Source organism: Monopterus albus, unplaced genomic scaffold (genome assembly GCF_001952655.1).
Source record: "Monopterus albus unplaced genomic scaffold, M_albus_1.0 scaffold117.1, whole genome shotgun sequence".
Lineage (NCBI taxonomy): Eukaryota > Metazoa > Chordata > Actinopteri > Synbranchiformes > Synbranchidae > Monopterus > Monopterus albus.
The window spans coordinates 726427-745568 of NW_018127997.1; the positions used below are offsets into that span (position 1 = coordinate 726427).

A 19142-nucleotide genomic window follows, 5' to 3' on the forward strand; every position below is an offset into this window, starting at 1 on the left:
AATAAAATAAAATAAATAGATAATAAATTATTAAACACATATTGTTATTTAAGTGTGCAACAAATTAATAAGCAAGCTCTCAATTTGCATTTTGCAGTTTTCAGTGGTCACTCATCTCTAATACACTCCCTGAAAAGCTATTGCTTGAACTAAAGAACCAAAAGATACTTAAGGAAAACTGTTTCTCATAGCATATTTAAACAGAAATAGTTAACTGAGAGATCTATGCAGTGTTGGCAAATGACTTAAATAGTTACAATGAAGTCCACACCAATTAAATACAATATTACAGAAATCTTAATTCATCTTAAATAATTTTATTAAGGAATTTATGAGTGACCTAGACATTGTTTAAATGTTATACTTGTTCATCAACCCTGCACAATAAACATGCAATTGCATTTTTAATTTTTTTAACATTGTATTTATACAAAAAGAATAACTCCGTTTGCTATATTGCATGAGAACATCACCCAAAAAGAAGACCCTGGATAAACAAACCTTATAAAACAAAAAACAAAACAAAAAAACAACAACATACTGCCACAATTATTTTTTAATGCTTTTAAATGGTTATGTTATTCTTTTGGCCTTTATTTGTGCATTCAAAGCCAACATGGTCCAAACTTTGTGAATCAGGGAAAATGTTCTATAGAAAGTTTGCACTTTTTCCCCTCTTTGAACACCGCCAGTTAATTTTCCTGCATTGCAGTGAGGATCTACTATAAATCAAAACAGAAAAAGTGAGCATACCATCAGACATTTAATTTCTCTTCATCAATGCTGACACCTATATTGCATGAGATAGAATATACATGTATACCTACAGTATGTGTCTGCAGCAGAATGTGTAGATAAAAAAGATAAGCTAACAAGATGAATTCATCTTTAAAACTGGTGGTATACCGGCATCATAAATGATGATTATTGATTAGTGTCATGAAAACCGTTTATGCCGTTGGAACAGCTGGCAATAAATCCAACACAGGCAACTGTTGGCCTGGGGTGACTGTAATACCTGTCTAGCCCATTCATATCAATAAGGGTGGCTTCAATATCCACATTTGAAATAATTAAAATTTTCAATTGTGCTTGCTTTATAGTGGTACAATTTTTAAAATGTCAATATGATTGACATAATTCTATCTTGTACAGTACTCTCACATGATCTTTAAGTTGCTTTGCAGAGCTCTGGGAAGTCAGATCTCAGTTTGAAGTGACAACAACAATCTGGGACAAACAACAACAGATGAGAGTGGAGTGTGTCACTAGCATTAAGTGTTGTAATGAGAGGCACCCTTGTATAACACAATACAGTTAAACAGTCCAGAGTACTGTATCAAGCATTGCATGAACACACTTCAGATTTATTGACATCATCATGACTTGCAGGCTAGCAAGTGCCTGATTTCACTGTTAGCTGAGACAGCTACACAAAAAGGACAAGAAAACGGTTTTAAAGGAAGGTAGGAAAGAAAAACAACACAGTTTGATTTAGATCATAGAGTTATATTGGCGCCGTTTTCAGCAGATGGAAAGAGCTGACAGAGAAAAGGGACTTACAAACAGATGCTGATTTAACATTCTTTCTGCTTGGCTGGTATATTGTGAATTTATTATTTATAGTAGTACGATAAGGATTCAAACTATTACCGTTTGTGCGTGTAGCTAAATCATGCCAGAACATGTCATCGGCACAGTGTGACTGTAACAGCAGCTGGCTAAACTAAGGATCTCACTGTGTTGCTACTTTCAGTTGTAATAATCAACCAGTTACATCCAGGTAAGTTCATTCACAAGGCACCTGGTCGGTCTGCCACAGCTGTTGAGTCAATTTGTGACTGTGAATTATATTATTTTGATGCCCACTCATCTTAAAGTGTTGTAGTCTGGCTCTCTGGTCAGTGCCAGCTACAGCTGCAGTCATATTACTTTGCTGTGCCTCACACACTTCAGTTACTACAATGATGTAGCTGCACTTTTATTCAATTTCAGACATGTTTTTGAATGGTATGTGTCCTCCTTGTGACAGAGTAGCAAAGCCTTTTTTGTTTGTTTTTTTGTTGTTGTTGTTTGGTAACACAACCTTTTTGATGGTCAAACTTTGATGTGTTGGGCCCCATGTTGTGTAGTGGACGGTGCTATACAGTTGTGCTGTGTTTACTGTAGACATGAGGCAGGGCATTTAGCTTGGTGAGATACATTATTTTAATGCACACCAGTTAAATGCTGTCCACTAATTTGGTGAAATTCTCTCGAAACTGCGACAATGTGTGACCATTTTGGCGTCCATGATGGGCCGGGTAGAGCGCAGAGCAGAGTGGAGTGAGTAGGGGGAGAGAGGGAGGCAATTGGTTCTGGTGTCTTATGCTAGCTCATGCTAGCTAGCTAGATTTTCAAATGTTACACATTTCAGCTTCAAATATCATCTGAGAGTACTATCAGAACAGGACAGTTTAAATCATACTGACATTTTAAAAACTAACACTATAAAGTAAGCACAACTAAAAATTGAAATTATTTCTAAAGTATATATTTCTACTCAGGTCTGCACCAAAAATGTTTAAGAATCAGAGAGACATTTCTGTGATTTTATGTTCCCAATAATAAAGTTTTGAGGACATTTCTCCCTTTATCCTACTTTTATGTGTCCTTCATTGCGTGTTTCCTATAGTGCTCACACATGGCATATTATTCTCTGTCATAAACACTCTATCACAGTACACATCCAGATATTATGAGCAGTCTCTCTCCTCTTCCAGCTTGCTCATTCCTGGCTTAATAAGGCACTGTATCCTTCATGTCTTATCCCCCCTCTCCTTTCATTCATTTACCATGTGCATTCCCACTGCATGAAAAGATGACTTTGACTTTCTCCAGTCTGGCTGATTATTTATCTTAGCTAACAACACAAAAAAAACTGTATGTAGCTTTAAACAGGTAAATCGCTTGTTTTCTGCTTTGGTATTGCTTCTCATAAAACTACAACATTTAACAAATGTACCAAGGAAAATCAAATTAAAAATAGTCTAAAGTCCTACTATTGGTACACAGAGGTACACATCACAACATTGAAGAGCCGAACAGAACAAATATGATTAGTTTTCAGTTGTTCTTACACTAGCAAAGTGGGGGCTAAAAATGATAAGTTTTTCTGGATGGTGTTCTTTAAAAATAAAAGGGAGCATGAATGTGCTCTGTAAATTTAATTGCAATCTGACCATTCTCATCTATATACAGTATGTACAGTATATCTGTTGGACAGATGGATATCTCTGTCCTTTGGCCATGCTGCTACTACTGGGACAAAAGATGAAATAAAAAAGCCAGAGTTATAAACACATTAACTATTTACCAAGCATCATTTGGGGACATTTATTTATGTAATGTTGTAAATTAAAGATGTTAACTGACAAGCTAATGAGAGACTGTGACTTGTTTACATCTATACTTTGACTGGGTTTCCAGGTCACTCAAATCTACTGGAACAAAATGAATTTATCATATTGTTAGCAATATAAAGGAGCCCTTCACACACAGTGTTGGCAGTGTGTGGACACAATATTTAACATCTGTAAGCTTTACTACTGTATAATTCAGTTCAGTAAAACCCTATTTGTGAAGCTCTGATTGTTCAGATGGTGTTGACACTGTGTTATGGGTGTTAATTCAAGTGGAGGTTCTGGAGGCTGCATGTGTTGGATTAGATTATTATGTACAGGCACCTTAAATCTTCACATTAACAAAAGATGACTACATAAGCTTCTAAAACCTCAGGTTTATCGCAGAGCTGTTGTGTTAAGTTACAGGAGGATGTACAGTTGTTTTTGATTTCACCCTCTGTGCTTACATGCAATGTGAATTTTACATGAAAAGTCATTCTAATTTCTGCTTTTTACATATCTGTGACTGTCCTGAAAGTCTCCTTATCTCTCTGTTTTCCTTCCACTCTGTTCTTCCATCCATCTTTGCATCCTTCCTTTTTCCCTTGCTCCATTATTCCTTTGTATTTTTTGCTTGTTACTGTAAATGTAGAATAAGATGAAGCAAAGAAGTCTTCTTCTGACTCAAAAGACCTCAGCGTGCCACAAGTCTGAGCCAAAACCCTTGAAATATTGCACAGCATATAATCTGATATTCTCTATGTCTAGAAGCCTTGCAAACAAAGTGTGCTAGAAGCTGGCAAGTTGTCTGTTTCAATGAGGAAGAGCTGGGAGGAAGAATTACTCTGGATTTTGTAGGTCCTTCATGACTGGGAGGTAGTACCTGTGGTTAGGTAGAACACAGACTCCCCAGAGAGCACTAAGAAAAGTGTACAGTGTAAGTAGAGGAAAGATGGGTGTAGAGGGCTTCAAAAAGTTAGAGTATTAAAGGAAAAAGTCTGTTCCTCCATGAACAGATCAGTTGAGCTGATCCTCATACTGTTTCCGGAAACAGTCACCAGCAGGGAAGAACTCCCAGCAACGCTCCTGGTACATCTTCCATACATAAGACTCCTTAAAGACAAATGGATGGGAGGAAGTAGGGAGAGTTTACAATATATATGTTATTTTTGCATCTCTTTGACCTGATTTACATTGCCCATTATGGGAACAGTAATAGCATTGTAAGCTTCAAACACCAAATGACTATTGGCCCCAGCATGCTTCAAAGTGATCTGAATACATCTGAGATAAAAGCCTGCTGTCATGAACAAAGTGAAATGTCAGGAAAGATGCAAATAAGGATAACAGCTCGAATTCTATTTAATCCCCTACAACAATAAGTGGGGAGTTGGGATGTTTAATTTCCACACTAGTCATCTGTTCGGCCTGGTGCCTCCAGGTGCTTCCATTCTCTGGGAGAATAAAATGGTTTGCAGTTCATGAAAAGAGTGTCCAAGTCCGTTTTACAAGTTCTTTCCAATGCTGTGACATGTTTACATGCCATTGGAATCAAAGAAACTGCGCTAATTTGGTTCAAATCTTATTTATCAGACAGACTCCTATTTGTTCATGTTAATGGTGAATCTTCCATGCTCACTAAATTTTGTCATGGCGTTCCACAGGGCTCTGTGCTAGATCCAGTTCTCTTCACTTTATACATGCTCCCTTTAGGCAATATTATTAGGAAACATGACTAAAATTTCAATTGCTACATAGATTATACTCAGCTATAATTATCTATAAACCCAGATGAATCAAATCCAGTGGGTCAAACTTCAAGCATGTCTTAAAGACATAAAGGTCTGGATGACCTGTATTTTCTTCCTCCTAAATTCTGACACAGCCGTAGTTATTATAATTGGGCCTGAAAATTTAAGAAACATGCTGTCTAACCATATAGTTACTCTAGATGACATGGCCCTGGCCTCCAGTACTACTGTGAGGAAAATAAATATGTCTAATATCTTGTTTTAGTAGCTAGCATAATGCACATACCTCTCCATTAAAGTTCTGCAAATTATTCCCTGAGCTTATGTCTGAATTGGAGATTTTAGGATAGTGGGGATGATGTGTGTGTACGACTTCGTTTTCTATATTTGTGCAAAAGGAAATCCGGACTGGAGGCCGAACCCCATGACGTAGTTTGTCAGTTTTTATAAAAAAGAGGGGTCATAAGGTTAGAGCAGTTGAAATATGCTTTTCTTTCTTTTCTCTCTCCTCTATTCACTCACCCCAACCGGTTAAGGCAGAAGGTGATGAGAAACAGGTGGATGTAATATGAGTAAATCGTGGCATGATCCTAGTAAAACTGGGGCAGGTGATTGTGGCATGAACAGTAAATGTCAAAAAAAAGCAAGAAACAGCAAGTGATTGTGACACCTCCTTTGATTTGACCATTGAAAAGGTGTTTCAGATGCTTTTAGAGGATCCTACCAGCACTGTGTTTGAAACATTCTGAGGTTTTAACAATGTAAGCCACCAGCAGCAAAGATCAAAAACACTGGAGCTGAGCTGTAATAACCATATTTCAGTATCACAGTCATGCACTGCAAATTTACTGGCAACAAAAGGATCTGAGTTGGTTTACCTGGCCTGTGTGCTCTGTTTCATCTTTATTGATGAGATACATCACAAAGAATCTGAAATACACACACACAAAATCATAACACTGACAACATTATCCCACATATACAAACACCAACAATGTTAGATAAAATCTGACCCTTACTCCTTCTGGGCTGTAGATTCAACACAGACGCTCAGTGCTCTTTGGCAAAACAATGCACAAATATGGATCTTGGGTGAATTGTAACCTCAGACATGATCCGAATTATATAATACTAAGCTTAAATGGTAATCCTAAAGTTAAGGAAACCTCTGCTTTAAAGCATTACATTTTTTTATTCTCAATTCCATTTCTTTAATTAGGCTGTCACTGTTTGACAAAAAATTTCCAGTGAGTTCTGTGTTTTGAGAAATGTTCTTGAATGTCTCTCAGAATCCTACATTTCTGCAGATTCTTGCAGTGACCCTCAAACAGCCATACAATGATTGAAATGATTGTGTGCTGCCACTCCTGGTCTTTGGTAAGGTCTAGTAAACAGCTATATTTGTTTGTAATTCTGCTTTCATTACTACTGGATTATTAATCCAGCTCCTAATTATAAAACACTGACTGGCACTGTATTAGACGTATAAGAACACGTACTGTATACACAAGCTTCAGGGGTACTTACAAGTAGTTGGCTAAGTTGTGCTCCTGCAGTGTGTGCGTTTCAAAGCCATGTGGAACTGTGTCAAAGTAGTCATTACCTATTCCACAGATGAAACATTTGGTCTGGAAGACAAACATGGGAGTGTTGAGTGAAAATCATTACAAAATCATTTATCTGTGGGCTTTTATCTGTAATATCGATAATTGTAAATTTCAACCCCCCATTATCTAGATTATCATGTCAATCCGGGAGTTACTATCTTCGTGGGGACTGGAAGTTGATCCCCAGGACGTAGTTTGTCGTATTTTATAAAAACGACGAGATGTAAAGTCAGAGCAAGTGTCGGCTTTTGTTAGGGTTAGGTTAGGGTACAGTAAGTCTTCTGGAAATGAATGTAAGTCTATGTAGGGACCTGGTAAGTGATGAAAACAAGGCTGTGTGTATACATGTATTGGTTGTCATTGTGAGCACATTTTAACTGCTCCAAGGGCAGTTTGAGGGTTAAGACTTCATTTTAAAGATAGAGTAGGTTGTAGGTGAGACTCGGAGCACTAAAATAGGTCAGCCAATTCAAATCAGTCTCACAAAATGTTAGTTTAGCCACACATTTTGGAATCTTTACAGTAATTACAAATAACAAAACAAACACAATAAATGAAAACTTAGTAACATTATTAGAATTTACATTGCCATAAATACATTTCAGAAAATAAGTTTTTCAAAAAAATGACTGATAACGACACCCTGCCAAACTGCTGAATTCATAACACCAGTTACACAACTTCACCAATTACCACTTTTTAACCTTCAGAAAATCTACTTTTTTATATCTTCTCCATTGTAATGCCTAAGGATTTCCATGGAAGCCCTGGGATTCCAAAACCTTCACCTGTGTCGGTATAAAATAGGGTAGGAATCAAGAAGGAACTGGAGGGAATCAACCTGGAACTGGTTCCATGTTTCCAAGAACCATGGATTCGATAAAGACAAGTGCATTTCAGTTCTGTGTTTTTGGTTCTCAACTGTTTCATATTTCAATTGTGAAATGCAATGTGTGTGATACAGTCCAGAAAAGATTCACTTATCTGCCAGGACCTGCTATGCGGACCTGCATTTATTATGCAGCATGTCAACAAAGCATGTGAAGAGACACTTCTGTTTACAGTACAGCTGACAGAATAACTACTATTATAGTCTACAGTGAACTGTGGTTAGGCCTTCTCTGTGATAGGTTTAGCTTAATGAAATTAATGTAAATCTGCACTGCAGGGAGATGACTGAGGCCCTAAATCCTAAGTATAACCCTCCCTCCAGGGATAGTTTGTCCAATCATTAGTTCTTTCTATTATTTCTTTAAATGGTTTTGGTTTACAATTATTTTTGATGATCAATCCTAAGAAAGAGTAATATTTATTTTTAATAAATGAAGGGAAACAGAAACCTTTGGATCACAGTTTACAGACTATGGCCTACATGTGCCAAGAATAAGGAAGCCAATTTTTTTCTTGAAATATTTGTTCTTTTGAAATTTTCTCTCAGAAAAGTATTGAAAGTGGAACCAAGCTCTGATGAGAACCAGGTTTGATAAGCAGAATCAGAATTGGAATCCAAAAAATTGAAACAATACCCAACCCTACTGGGGAATATACTGTATGTCAGTGATTGTCCTCATAACCACAGAAAGATGACTGTGTGTGAGTGCTTTCACCTCCATGTCTTCTTTCACTTGTTCCTGCTGGTCCCTCAGCTCTCCAAAAGCATCAATGATCAACCCTAGAATTTCAGAGAACAGATGGCATAGTAGTTGAACTACCAGGCCTACAATCTTTAGGTGTTCATGTTTCTAGTTCCTAGTTTGTCTTACTGAGATCATTTCCTCACCACGACCAGCAACCTGCTCAGCCAGCATGACATTAATGTAATCTTACTGTTAAGTGGTATTGGTGTGTAGTATAGACCCGTAATGGTGCACCCCTACAAAAACCTGCTTTTGATCCTGGAAAGCCATATTTGTAGTTCTGTTGGCCTGCGTGCTTCCTGCGTGACTCCACCATCCACAAAGTTATATTTGCATTGTCAGTCAGTGTTGTCTGCCCAGAGTTTGAGTTTAGCCTCATCAACTTCTGTAAACAGTATATACATTGGTGTGTGTGCCCCTGGCCCCTGCCTCCCTCATCTATCATGCTTTTGTAGCCAGTGTAGCACCACTTCAGTGATTTTTGCCTATTTGTTCTCCTCATGTTTAACTAATTTTTCTAGATTACCTAATTGTTTAGACTCTGCCAAACTTTGGACCTTGTCTTCCATCCGTTTCCCTTTGGACTGTTTTCCTGGTTTTGCCCCACATCATTCCCTCTTAGTTGTTTTCACCTGGACTTTGAGTAAAGCTGTTTTCTTGTGTGTTATATTAAGTCACTGTGTGACTGAATCCGACAGCCTGTCTGCCTGTCGTGTGTCATGACAGGGACTTCCTCTCCTTAAACATTAAATGTAACTTTCCATTAAAGAACTTATAATGGCATCTGTGACTCAAATGAAAAATGACCCAAAACATGTCATAGCATAAAAAGAAAACATTGGTGTATTTTATATCATTAATGATGGTGACATTGATTTTAATTGCTCAAAGCCCATTATGCGTGCTGGTCAATGGGAAAGGGATGGAATTAGTTACCCCATACTGCAATTACAGATCAAAATGTCTGCTGCAAAATTCATTATTATTTATCTTTTTTTTTTTTAATTCTCAGCAGCAACCTCACTATTACAGTACTGGTGGCTGTGTGTTAATTCAGGGCACTTTAAGACATCTGAAGGTGACTGCATAGGAAGGGAATGCTTGGATATATTTTTATTCCACTCAAACAGGACCACAACTGGATTTGACTCCCAGTCTCTAATAAACATGCCCCATCCTTAGGGTATGGATGTGGTTTTGGAAGGGATCAAGCAATGGGTCGCATTCCTTCTGTCAGGGTCTGAGGGTGGCCCAAAGCCAGATAATGTCAGTCACTATAACCAGAAATGAACACAGATCACAATAATTCTGCATCAATTCTCACTGGTCAATGAACCACAAGGTATTGGGGAAGAGGTTTCCAGGAAATTAAAGTCCCTACTAGTAATCAAAACAAATATGCATGCGAGTGCGTGTGTATGTGATCTCTCACCCTGGATGATAGCTAGGAGGATTACAATGACAAAGAAGAAGAAGGTGATGTCAAAGATGATGCGATAGATCTCATACTCGTCACCTGCTGGGTCCTCAATCTGGTCACCAATCCCTCCACCTGCTCTCACACCTACATACATGTGAAACATGTAGCACTGGCAGAGGGACACACAGGAAGTGGAGGAGAGAGAAATGTAACAGGGTGAGTTTTAAACAGGGATCAGCCATATGTAATGCAAACAGATCACATGGACTAGATCTACAGCAGCTTTTCTAAAATGTTGCTCTCCAGTTTGGAAACATTATATTTTTCCAACTAAAATGCAGCAATATTTACTAATCGTGGATATACAAAAATGTGACTATGTATGAAAATCAATGATAATCATGTAAATAAAATCAAGTATGTGAAGATAAATGTATACTGTACAGATTGTAAACCCCCTTGAGGCAAATTGTGATTTGTGACACTGGGCTTTAAAATACAACTGCCTCGACAAGCTTCAGAAAAAGGTCCTTTGTTGGCAGTGGTTTCTACATTAATCAGTGTCCATGTCTGTCACAGCAACAGCTACTATTTTGTTATGCTTACTTGTTCCTTATACACCTTTTGAGAAATTGTGCCACAGGTAGTTACTTCATAATGTCCACATTTTTTCATTGCTAAATCAAGGAACACCTCTAATTCCTAATATTCTGACCCTCTCATGTACGTCAATGGGCAGGACAAAAATATACAGACACCTCTGAATATAATGTAGTCCAGTACAACACCACCTTTAACTATGACCTCAATAATGAACATATAATTGAATTGAAACATTTATGACAATCTCACCAAAAACTGAAACATTTTGAGCTTCATAAACACAAATGTTAAGTCAGAAGTGTTGCAATGAAGTGCATACAGATGTACAGGTGGTCATAATGTTATGCCTGATCGGTGTATGTTTTTATTGTGTCAGGTTTGAGTATGTCATACTGAATAATACTGTAAATGTTTCTGTTCTATGCATATTTCCACAAAGAACACTGGTAGCATGACCAACAGATACAAAGCACATCAACATAACCATGTTAACATTAAGCTCAACGATAGAGACAGAGTCAGCATTAGTGGAAAAACAGGAACACAAATAAGGAAGACAAAAACTTAGATGATAGACATTTTGTACAAGATACTATGAAACAGCATGCAGAGAAGAACTGTAATGGAGTGAAAAGTAAAGGAGAGATCAACTCAGATGCTCTCACCCTGCTGTGAGTATTATTCTAATAGATTTATTCATATACAGTGAAGAAGAGCAAAGCCAAAACTTCCCCAAGGCAGTGGCCTTTCATCCGGCAAAGCTGCCACCTGTGGTCCCTTAATAGGAAATAGAAGAGTTCTGTGGAATTCTATGGGTGGCTGACTATAGGGGATTAGTCTGTGTGTATCCTAAAATTTCCATGTGACAGAAAGCCCCCCACCACCCCCCATCCCATGTAGACACCACCACAAAGTCCTTATATAGTATTTCTTTTAAATGGCTTGGCAGCAGGGAAGCTGCCATAATTCCATAATTAACTCCATCCATAATTAATTGTGTCTTACCTGTGCCCACCCTCTATCACTGAAAAGATGTTCCTACATAAATAAACTCCAGTATCACATTCCTGTATCACAAAGCTGGCTCACTTTTAACCAAGATTGTTCTCAGTTGTTATGCTGCATATTGTATCATCAAACTATTTTCCCATTTTCAGATAAGATTATCTAGCATTACTAATACTGGGCTACATATAACCAAAGAAAACCATAAATTAAACTTGGATCATGACAAAATCTTAGGTTGGTAGCATAAAATTCACCTATGCTGTCATGTACACTGTTGCTATTCATGAAAAGCTAACAGATACCTGGAAAAGGAACAGCCAAAAGACCACATAATCATACAGAAGCTCAGCTGAACTGTAGATAAAGCCAGAGGGTGAACATAGTCAGACTAAAAGCTCTGACCCATGTCTTTCTGTCCATACATGGAGCTAGACCCTCCTTACTGACAGGCTCCACAAAAGGCTTCCTATTTTCAGAGACAAGAGAACAGCACCCAACCACTGCCAAGAACAATGAGACTGATTAGCAGCAAAGTGAAATTATGCTCTTAATGTCCACTAACATTCAACCATGTAGAAAATAGCATACATATATTTGCTGAAACATCAACGTCTATACCCTTCATCCATACAGAGATGTCATTTATTACACTTTTATTCATGATACAGTTAACCTTACTTCACTGAAATGTTCTCATCATGCTCACTAACCTACACAGTTATGCTTTTGCTCTGTTTAGGGTTCGTATGTCCAGAGACAGGGGTTGTTTTGCCCTTGCTATAACAGTAAACCTCATATGTTGGAAATGTTTGCTCTTCACAGTTTTAGCTGATACACTTCTTGTACTCACTGTCAACATGTCATCACACTTCATGTCTGGCAGTTCGGAATCTTCACTCTTGTTGTAGAACTTCCTGAAGAAGTTGAAAGCCACTACTGTATAAAGGTATACCACCACTGCTAACAAGCCAACTGTTAACACCAGCTGGAAAACAGGACAAGAGACCAGGCTGTTGTGATGCAAAATAGAGTCAGAATAAACATGAGCAGTACAACATACATCACAATGGTTAGAATAATGGCAACTGACTTTTTAATAAAAAGCCTTTTTGTCTACTTTAGACATATGTGGGATAGTCTGATAATATTGCATCAAGTGTTTTCCATAATTGTGGATCCCTTCTACCTTTAAGAAAATGCATGGCTTTGGCATATTGAAAATATTTCACATATATCACAGGAGGGTTTGGTTTTGTAATCTTTTCTGGATAACCAAGAGACATTTTGTTGTTAGTGACTTGTGATTCTGTTGTCTAACTGTATTGTAGAATAATTCAATTGATCTCTTTCATTGTATGACAGGAAATTTTATTAAAGTCTCAGCACTCCTACAGTATGTACAGTAACATGAATGAAGTGAATAAGTAGTTACTGGAGTCTCCTGGTATTTTTAATGCTGTAGCAATATAATCAGAATCTTTGCAGCTTAGTATAATATGCAGAAGTAAAGTTCAGAACCACTGCTGCAATACAGTAGTAGGTGCCACTCTTGCTAGATTTATGCATTAATTGACTTTTCTGGTTACTTAAGGGCAGAAGAACTCCAAACAAGCTCACATTACAGTCTGACATACAGTGTTATTACACATCCTTCAAAGCAACATCTGCACTTGTTTGAATGTGAGTCAAATATTGTACTTGTATATAATTCTTTACCTGTTTGCCATTGTGTGTGACTGAGGACAGGATGGTACGGAGTGTCTTAAAACCCATAGCGATGTCGAGCAGATGGGCAGCAAAGAAGAAGTTGTTATAATGACCCAGGATGGACATGGTCATATACCAGGCCAGATACAAGAAGGACTGCAGGGATAGAGGAGGCAAGAGGTCATTCAAGGTACTGTAGTGCCTGAATGTGTGAGGACCATGGTTAAAAGATTAGGTTACAGTCACAAAATGACTCTGGAAACAGTTATGGGTGACATGTTATACAAGTGTACAAAATTACCACTTGATACTATATAAAAGTAGAAAACACTGTAAAAATGAATGGTATATACATGAATAAATAAAGAAAGTAATAATAATAATAATAATAATAATAATAATACAAGTTTTTAGGTATGACCAAATCTTTTCTTTGTATACAGTCCACTTTCTCCATTGAATTGAATTGGTCCTATACAAATAAAAGTGAACTGAACCGAACTGTTAAAAGGCACCTGCTTTAAGTCTCAGATAGTGGGGTCATGTTTTCTATGAAGAATATTTCCTCTATGACATTCAACCATTGTTATGCCTTATGGAGTCACTTTTCAACAACTGATTTGTGATAGCTTTTTTTTTTACATGTAAATATTAAAATTTTAAAGAGATTTGTGCTGTGTTCAAATAGTTCACTTTTTACATGGGGTGTGGTAAATAAATTTAATTTTAGTAGTTGCTAGAGATTTGTTACAGTTTACAAATGAATAGCCATTCATCACTTGCAGTTTAGTATTTAGTACCAAGTCCCATTTTAATTTTAAATATGGTATAAATACTTACTTCCATTGCCTTTTTGTAAACCTCCATAAAGTTTAGAAACCATCTTTGAGGAGGGGTTGTTTATATGTGCCAGTCAAGATGTCAATCACTTCATTCCCTCCTTCTCCTTAAAATGTATTATCTATCTCTGGGTGTAAACCTGGTGGCCTGAGAGAATCAAATCAGGAGTTTACTGTCTCCTTCCTTTTTGTATCTTTTAACACTCAATTTTCAATGTTTTTTCTATAACTGTATTTCCTCCTTTATGAACCATGTATTCTTTTCCATCTAGCCTGGTTTGAGGCTGTGAATAATCCAAATTTAACACTGTGCTTTTCCATCTAGCCTGATGCAGTAGGGAGCACTGGTACACACATACAGTATCTCCTTTGAACAGCAGATTTGGCAGTTGGCATTGCTCTTTCTTTATTTAAGTGTTTTGAATTTTACCTTCAGCCTATTTTATGGTTTTCCATCCCACTTCAATCTAGGTTTCTGCCTGATTTCCTTGCTTAGTGTGCAGTTCATGGAAAGTACCTGGGTTTTTGTAATGTTCAGTTTCAGTTAGCATTTTGCCTATACCGTCTAAGATTACAGAGAACTTGACAGCTGAACAAATCAGTGGCCATTTAAATACTAGTTCATTTGCCCTGCACTGAACACAGTTTGGTCTCAGATGTAATTACTTGACTGAAACAGCCGCTTGTTTTGTTTTTAAAAAAAGATTAAATCTCTAATGGATAATGGCAATATTAACACTATTTTACCATTTTTATTCCCATTTTTCTAGTCTTACTTATTTTATATATATTTGTACTTTTATGAGGACCTGTTATGGTGTGCACTAAACTTAGGGCTTCAACTTAACACCAAAACTCGTGTGACTGCAGCACATTCATCATATAAATATCATTATATCTGGGTGTAATGTTTTCAACATAGATTGACTTAAAAAAGGGTGGGTGGGGTAGCCTTACATGTAAAGAGTGAAAATATTTTAGTCTGTAAGTCTACAAATGCAAAATTTGAACTTTTGTTTGCAACTTTTGAGGTAACTACTGGCCTTAACAGTTCCTTACAGTTGGGATGTTATAGGGAGCCATCAGCAGTGAGTAAATCCATATCCTCCTGAGCCCATTATTTATCACAAGGAGCTCTACACCAACATTAGATGTCTTAAAGGGATTTATATGCAGAGCATCAATCTGCATTTAGGAAGCAACACAGTGCTACAACTGCTGCAATTAATACTGTAAATTATATCACTGTAGCTTTGCATCAGAAGCAGAGTTGTGCAGCCCTATGTACTGCCCTGCTAACTAAAAAGTACTAAACACTGGGTTGCCTAAACAATTGGTACACTGGATTTCAAATTATTTGTATGATAGGACTCAAGGTGTAAAGGCTAACTGGCTCAGGTCCAATTGGCTTTCTGTTGTGCTACAAAGTTCTGAACTTGGACCACTATTATTTTCTCTCTTTATAAACAACATATTGTAGGTGTTAACATTGATGGAACTCCTACTCATTACTATAGGGATGACACAGTCTTATATAGTTGTGCTCCCTTGATCACAGAGGCTCTTTACAAGCTGCAGTCTGCATTGAACAGTCTCAGCCTAATGAATTCAAGTTGGTACTGAATGCCAAGAAAACCAAGATAATGCTGTTTGTCAGAAAATAAATAAATACACTTTTGACATCGTGACAACAAAAGAGGATGAAAGTTACACTTGTTACCAATACAGAATATGGCTTGAAGAACATCTGTCATTTAAGCACCATGTTGAAAAACCTTATCAGATTGAGGCTAGAGTTTTATTTAAGATACAAATCTCGTTTTTCTGGGCAGTGGTTAGCGCTGTTGCCTCACAGCAAGAAGGTTCCAGGTTCGGACCCCACCTGGGACCTTTCTGTGTGGAGTTTGCATGTTCTCCCCGTGCTTGTGTGGGTTCTCTCCGGGTACTCTGGCTTCCTCCCACAGTCCAAAGACATGCAGCTTAGGTTGATTGGTGTCTCTAAATTGCCCATAGGAGTGCGTGTGCGTGGTTGTTCGTCTATGTGTTAGCCCTGCAATGGATTGGCGACCTGTCCAGGGTGTACCCCGCCTTCGCCCGATTGCCGGCCGTGCCCATAGGAGTGCGTGTGCGTGTGTGTGGTTGTTCGTCTATGTGTTGGCCCTGCGATGGATTGGCGACCTGTCCAGGGTGTACCCCGCCTTCGCCCGATTGCTGGCCGGGGTTGGCTCTGTGACCCCGTTCAGGGACTAAACGGTAGAAAAATTAATCTCGTTTTTCTTTAGAAGCCAGGTGGTTGCTGCCAAACTCCCACCAGTCCTTCATTACGAAAGCTTGCTATACAGTACATGAACCCACATGCACAGTGTGTAATAAATTGGACTTGGTTTACCACTGCACATTAAAATTTATTACAAATAGAAAACCTTTAACTCATTACTATGTTTTCTACTCCAGTGGACTGTCCATCTCTTTCGGTCTGTCATTTGAGCTGTTAGGACTTAAAATTCTTTTTTTTACAAAGCTATTGCCTTAATGAAGACTATATATTGATGTGTTTTTCTTTGTATGTAAACTTTTTAATGCTGCCATCTTGCCAGGGCTCCCTTGCAAGGTTGTAAACTTCAATGAGTAAAAAGTACCTTACTTTTGCCTTTCTCAGCCTGAAAGTAATTTCAAATAAACTTTGGAACGTATTTATGCATTGAAAGATAACTATACCCCCACTTCTCTAGTTTACTCTTTTATCTATTCAAATGGAAGAATGTTAGGAAGGGATCTCTTATTGACCAGGATGAACTGAGGGAATGATTGCAGCAATTACAAAAAAATTTTAGAGAGCCCTGGAAAAAATGTGAACCTGTCCTTTAAATTATCCCAGAATGACACATTAACCACAATAATTGTGAAACATATATACATCTAGAATATTTTCATTTCATGTAACAGTACAGACATAAACACAAAGTCAAGACATGACTGTTGAATGATGATTTGTGCTTCTAAATACTTACATTGTCTGTAAATACAACCCCCAGCTTCCAGATGTGGTACTTGACATCAATGGAGTTTAGCCTGTTAACAAATGAAAAGGAGGCTTACAGAGGATGATCACACTGTATGGGATCCCCTTTTTATCAAGGGACTTGAGTTAAACCTCTAAGGCAAACCTTGCTCTTATGGTGAATTTAAATCTTGCCTTAATGTTTCTACACCTGCTATACTTTGGTATAAAATAATGTGTGCGCTTTCCTTTGTTAATCTTATACATTAACAATGTATGAAAATACAGGAAATGCAGTCTTGTGCATATAAATTTGTATAAAAAAAGACTAAAATTATCTTGTTCATTAAGTTATTGGTTCACTGCATGAAAATGTCCTTATACTACCACAAATTGTTAATGTGAAGGTAAATATTGACCAACTGATATTGAATATTGACACAATACTTACACAGCAGCCAGTGAACTGTCCCTCCTGGGCTTTCTCTTTCTGTGAGCGTCACTGAAGTCCAGAGCAGCCTTGTCCATTCCCAGCAGCTCACTGATGCGGTCATGGCCATAAAACTCCCCATATTTATCCATTACCTGAGGAAGAGCAGGTAATGCTTGAAGAAACACTTTAACGTCCAGCAAACAGCTTTAAACCTTTTTAAAATTATATTTCAGCAATGCTGGGACAGATGACAAGGTGACATTCTCCTTTCCAACAGTAACACAATTTCACACCAGTGGCTGCCAAGCACAAACACTGTCCTCAGCTTTTGGCTGCTAGTACATGCAGTTTCTTTGCAGTTTTACATAAAGAAACTATTTGACAAAAAGTAGTAGTGTTTTTTTAAATACCTGATCATGATTTGCCCCGGTGCCAATTTTTTTAGAATGTGTTGCTGGTCTTAAATTCAGAATAAGCTTATGTAAGCCAAATATATAAATTTTAGACATCTTATCTTTGTACTGTTACCAAATGATTATGGAGTAGAAGGAGTTTTCAAAAATTGCATTCAGTTTTTATTTACAATTCACACTCCAAGATTTTTGAAGACAGGGTTGTATCTCTCTCTGCATCACATTTGGCTGCATCTGGTTGTGCCTGGCTGCTTCCAATAGGTGCCACTGTCAGTGGTCACCAAAATTGTAAAAAGATCGATGGATACACCCACATGCACCTTTGCCTGAAATTTAGACTTGGTTTTACTGCTGCACCCTATTTCAGGAAAACAGCGCCCTCAAAATGTGTGAGTATGTCTTTCTGTGGTTGTGTGGGCAATAGCTCTGCCATTTGTGTGAGAATGTTTTGCTCTAATCTTACTCCATCAAGGGGCTGTTTGTGTGATATGACAATTGGTCATTTTATCTCATATAGTGTGTCATAGTAAAGGACAACCAATGCTGCATCTGGGACACCTTACAACATCCCAACACAAACTCTAGCCTGTCAGAATTTTTCTTCATTGTCTATGATGTGATGGGTGATGCTGATCAACAGGAGCACAGATGGCTCTTCTGTTCACAAAATGTTCGGCATATTGGACTGAACCATATTCATTAAATATCAGGGAGACACAGGTAACGTTAGCATAGTGACTTTCACAGTCAGCCTTGTGAAGTAGCTAGCCTATCAGGGTTAGCTAGCTAGTTTTCAGTTTTACTACAGGCGTAAAACATTTATTTTTAACTGCTACTTCAAGTTCTCCATGAAGGAGAGACAACACAGGCTGCTGCATTTGCCATGCAACCCACAGATGGGTCCACAATTAAACTCTTCCACAACTGCAATGCAACCCATTGTCAAGGCTGTTTTTTTTGTCTCCTAAAACCAAAGCTATTTGTATGTTAGAAAAAAATCTATATTATAGATAAAGTATACATATTAATAACATCTCCAAAACTTTAATTCATTATATCCAAGATTCAAATCTTTCAAACATTACATGACGAACAAACCCACTTGGACTTGGTCATGTCATTGCTTATGATTGATATTAGGAGCTTGTAGGAGATTGTCAGGTTTACAAAAACAGTAACACCTACCTTCCTCTTCACAAATTTATCCCAGTAGTTGTTGGGGAAAGATCTGAAAATAAAGCACAAAAGCCATCAAAGGTATATTCTCTGCATTAAAATAAAATATAAAGTAAACAGACACTGCTAGGTCAACATGTACAGTGGGTACGGAAAGTATTCAG

At 37.7% G+C, this 19142-nt stretch overlaps 1 protein-coding gene across 7 annotated transcripts in view; it reads right to left on the reverse strand.

Moving 5' to 3' along the window:
• Positions 1–7: 7 nt before the first annotated feature.
• ryr2a (ryanodine receptor 2a (cardiac)) overlaps positions 8–19142 on the reverse strand; it is a 252899-nt gene continuing 233764 nt past the window's right edge. For all 7 annotated transcript variants that reach the window (XM_020611714.1, XM_020611710.1, XM_020611711.1 and 4 more), the window contains 10 exons: positions 18988–19030; positions 17408–17541; positions 16967–17027; positions 13126–13272; positions 12260–12394; positions 9811–9967; positions 8349–8413; positions 6662–6762; positions 6013–6064; positions 8–4496 (listed from right to left, as the gene is read on the reverse strand). In XM_020611714.1, coding sequence (XP_020467370.1) covers positions 4401–4496; positions 6013–6064; positions 6662–6762; positions 8349–8413; positions 9811–9967; positions 12260–12394; positions 13126–13272; positions 16967–17027; positions 17408–17541; positions 18988–19030 — 991 coding nt within the window. In that variant the 3' untranslated portion in view covers positions 8–4400. The remainder of the gene's footprint in view (positions 4497–6012; positions 6065–6661; positions 6763–8348; positions 8414–9810; positions 9968–12259; positions 12395–13125; positions 13273–16966; positions 17028–17407; positions 17542–18987; positions 19031–19142) is intronic.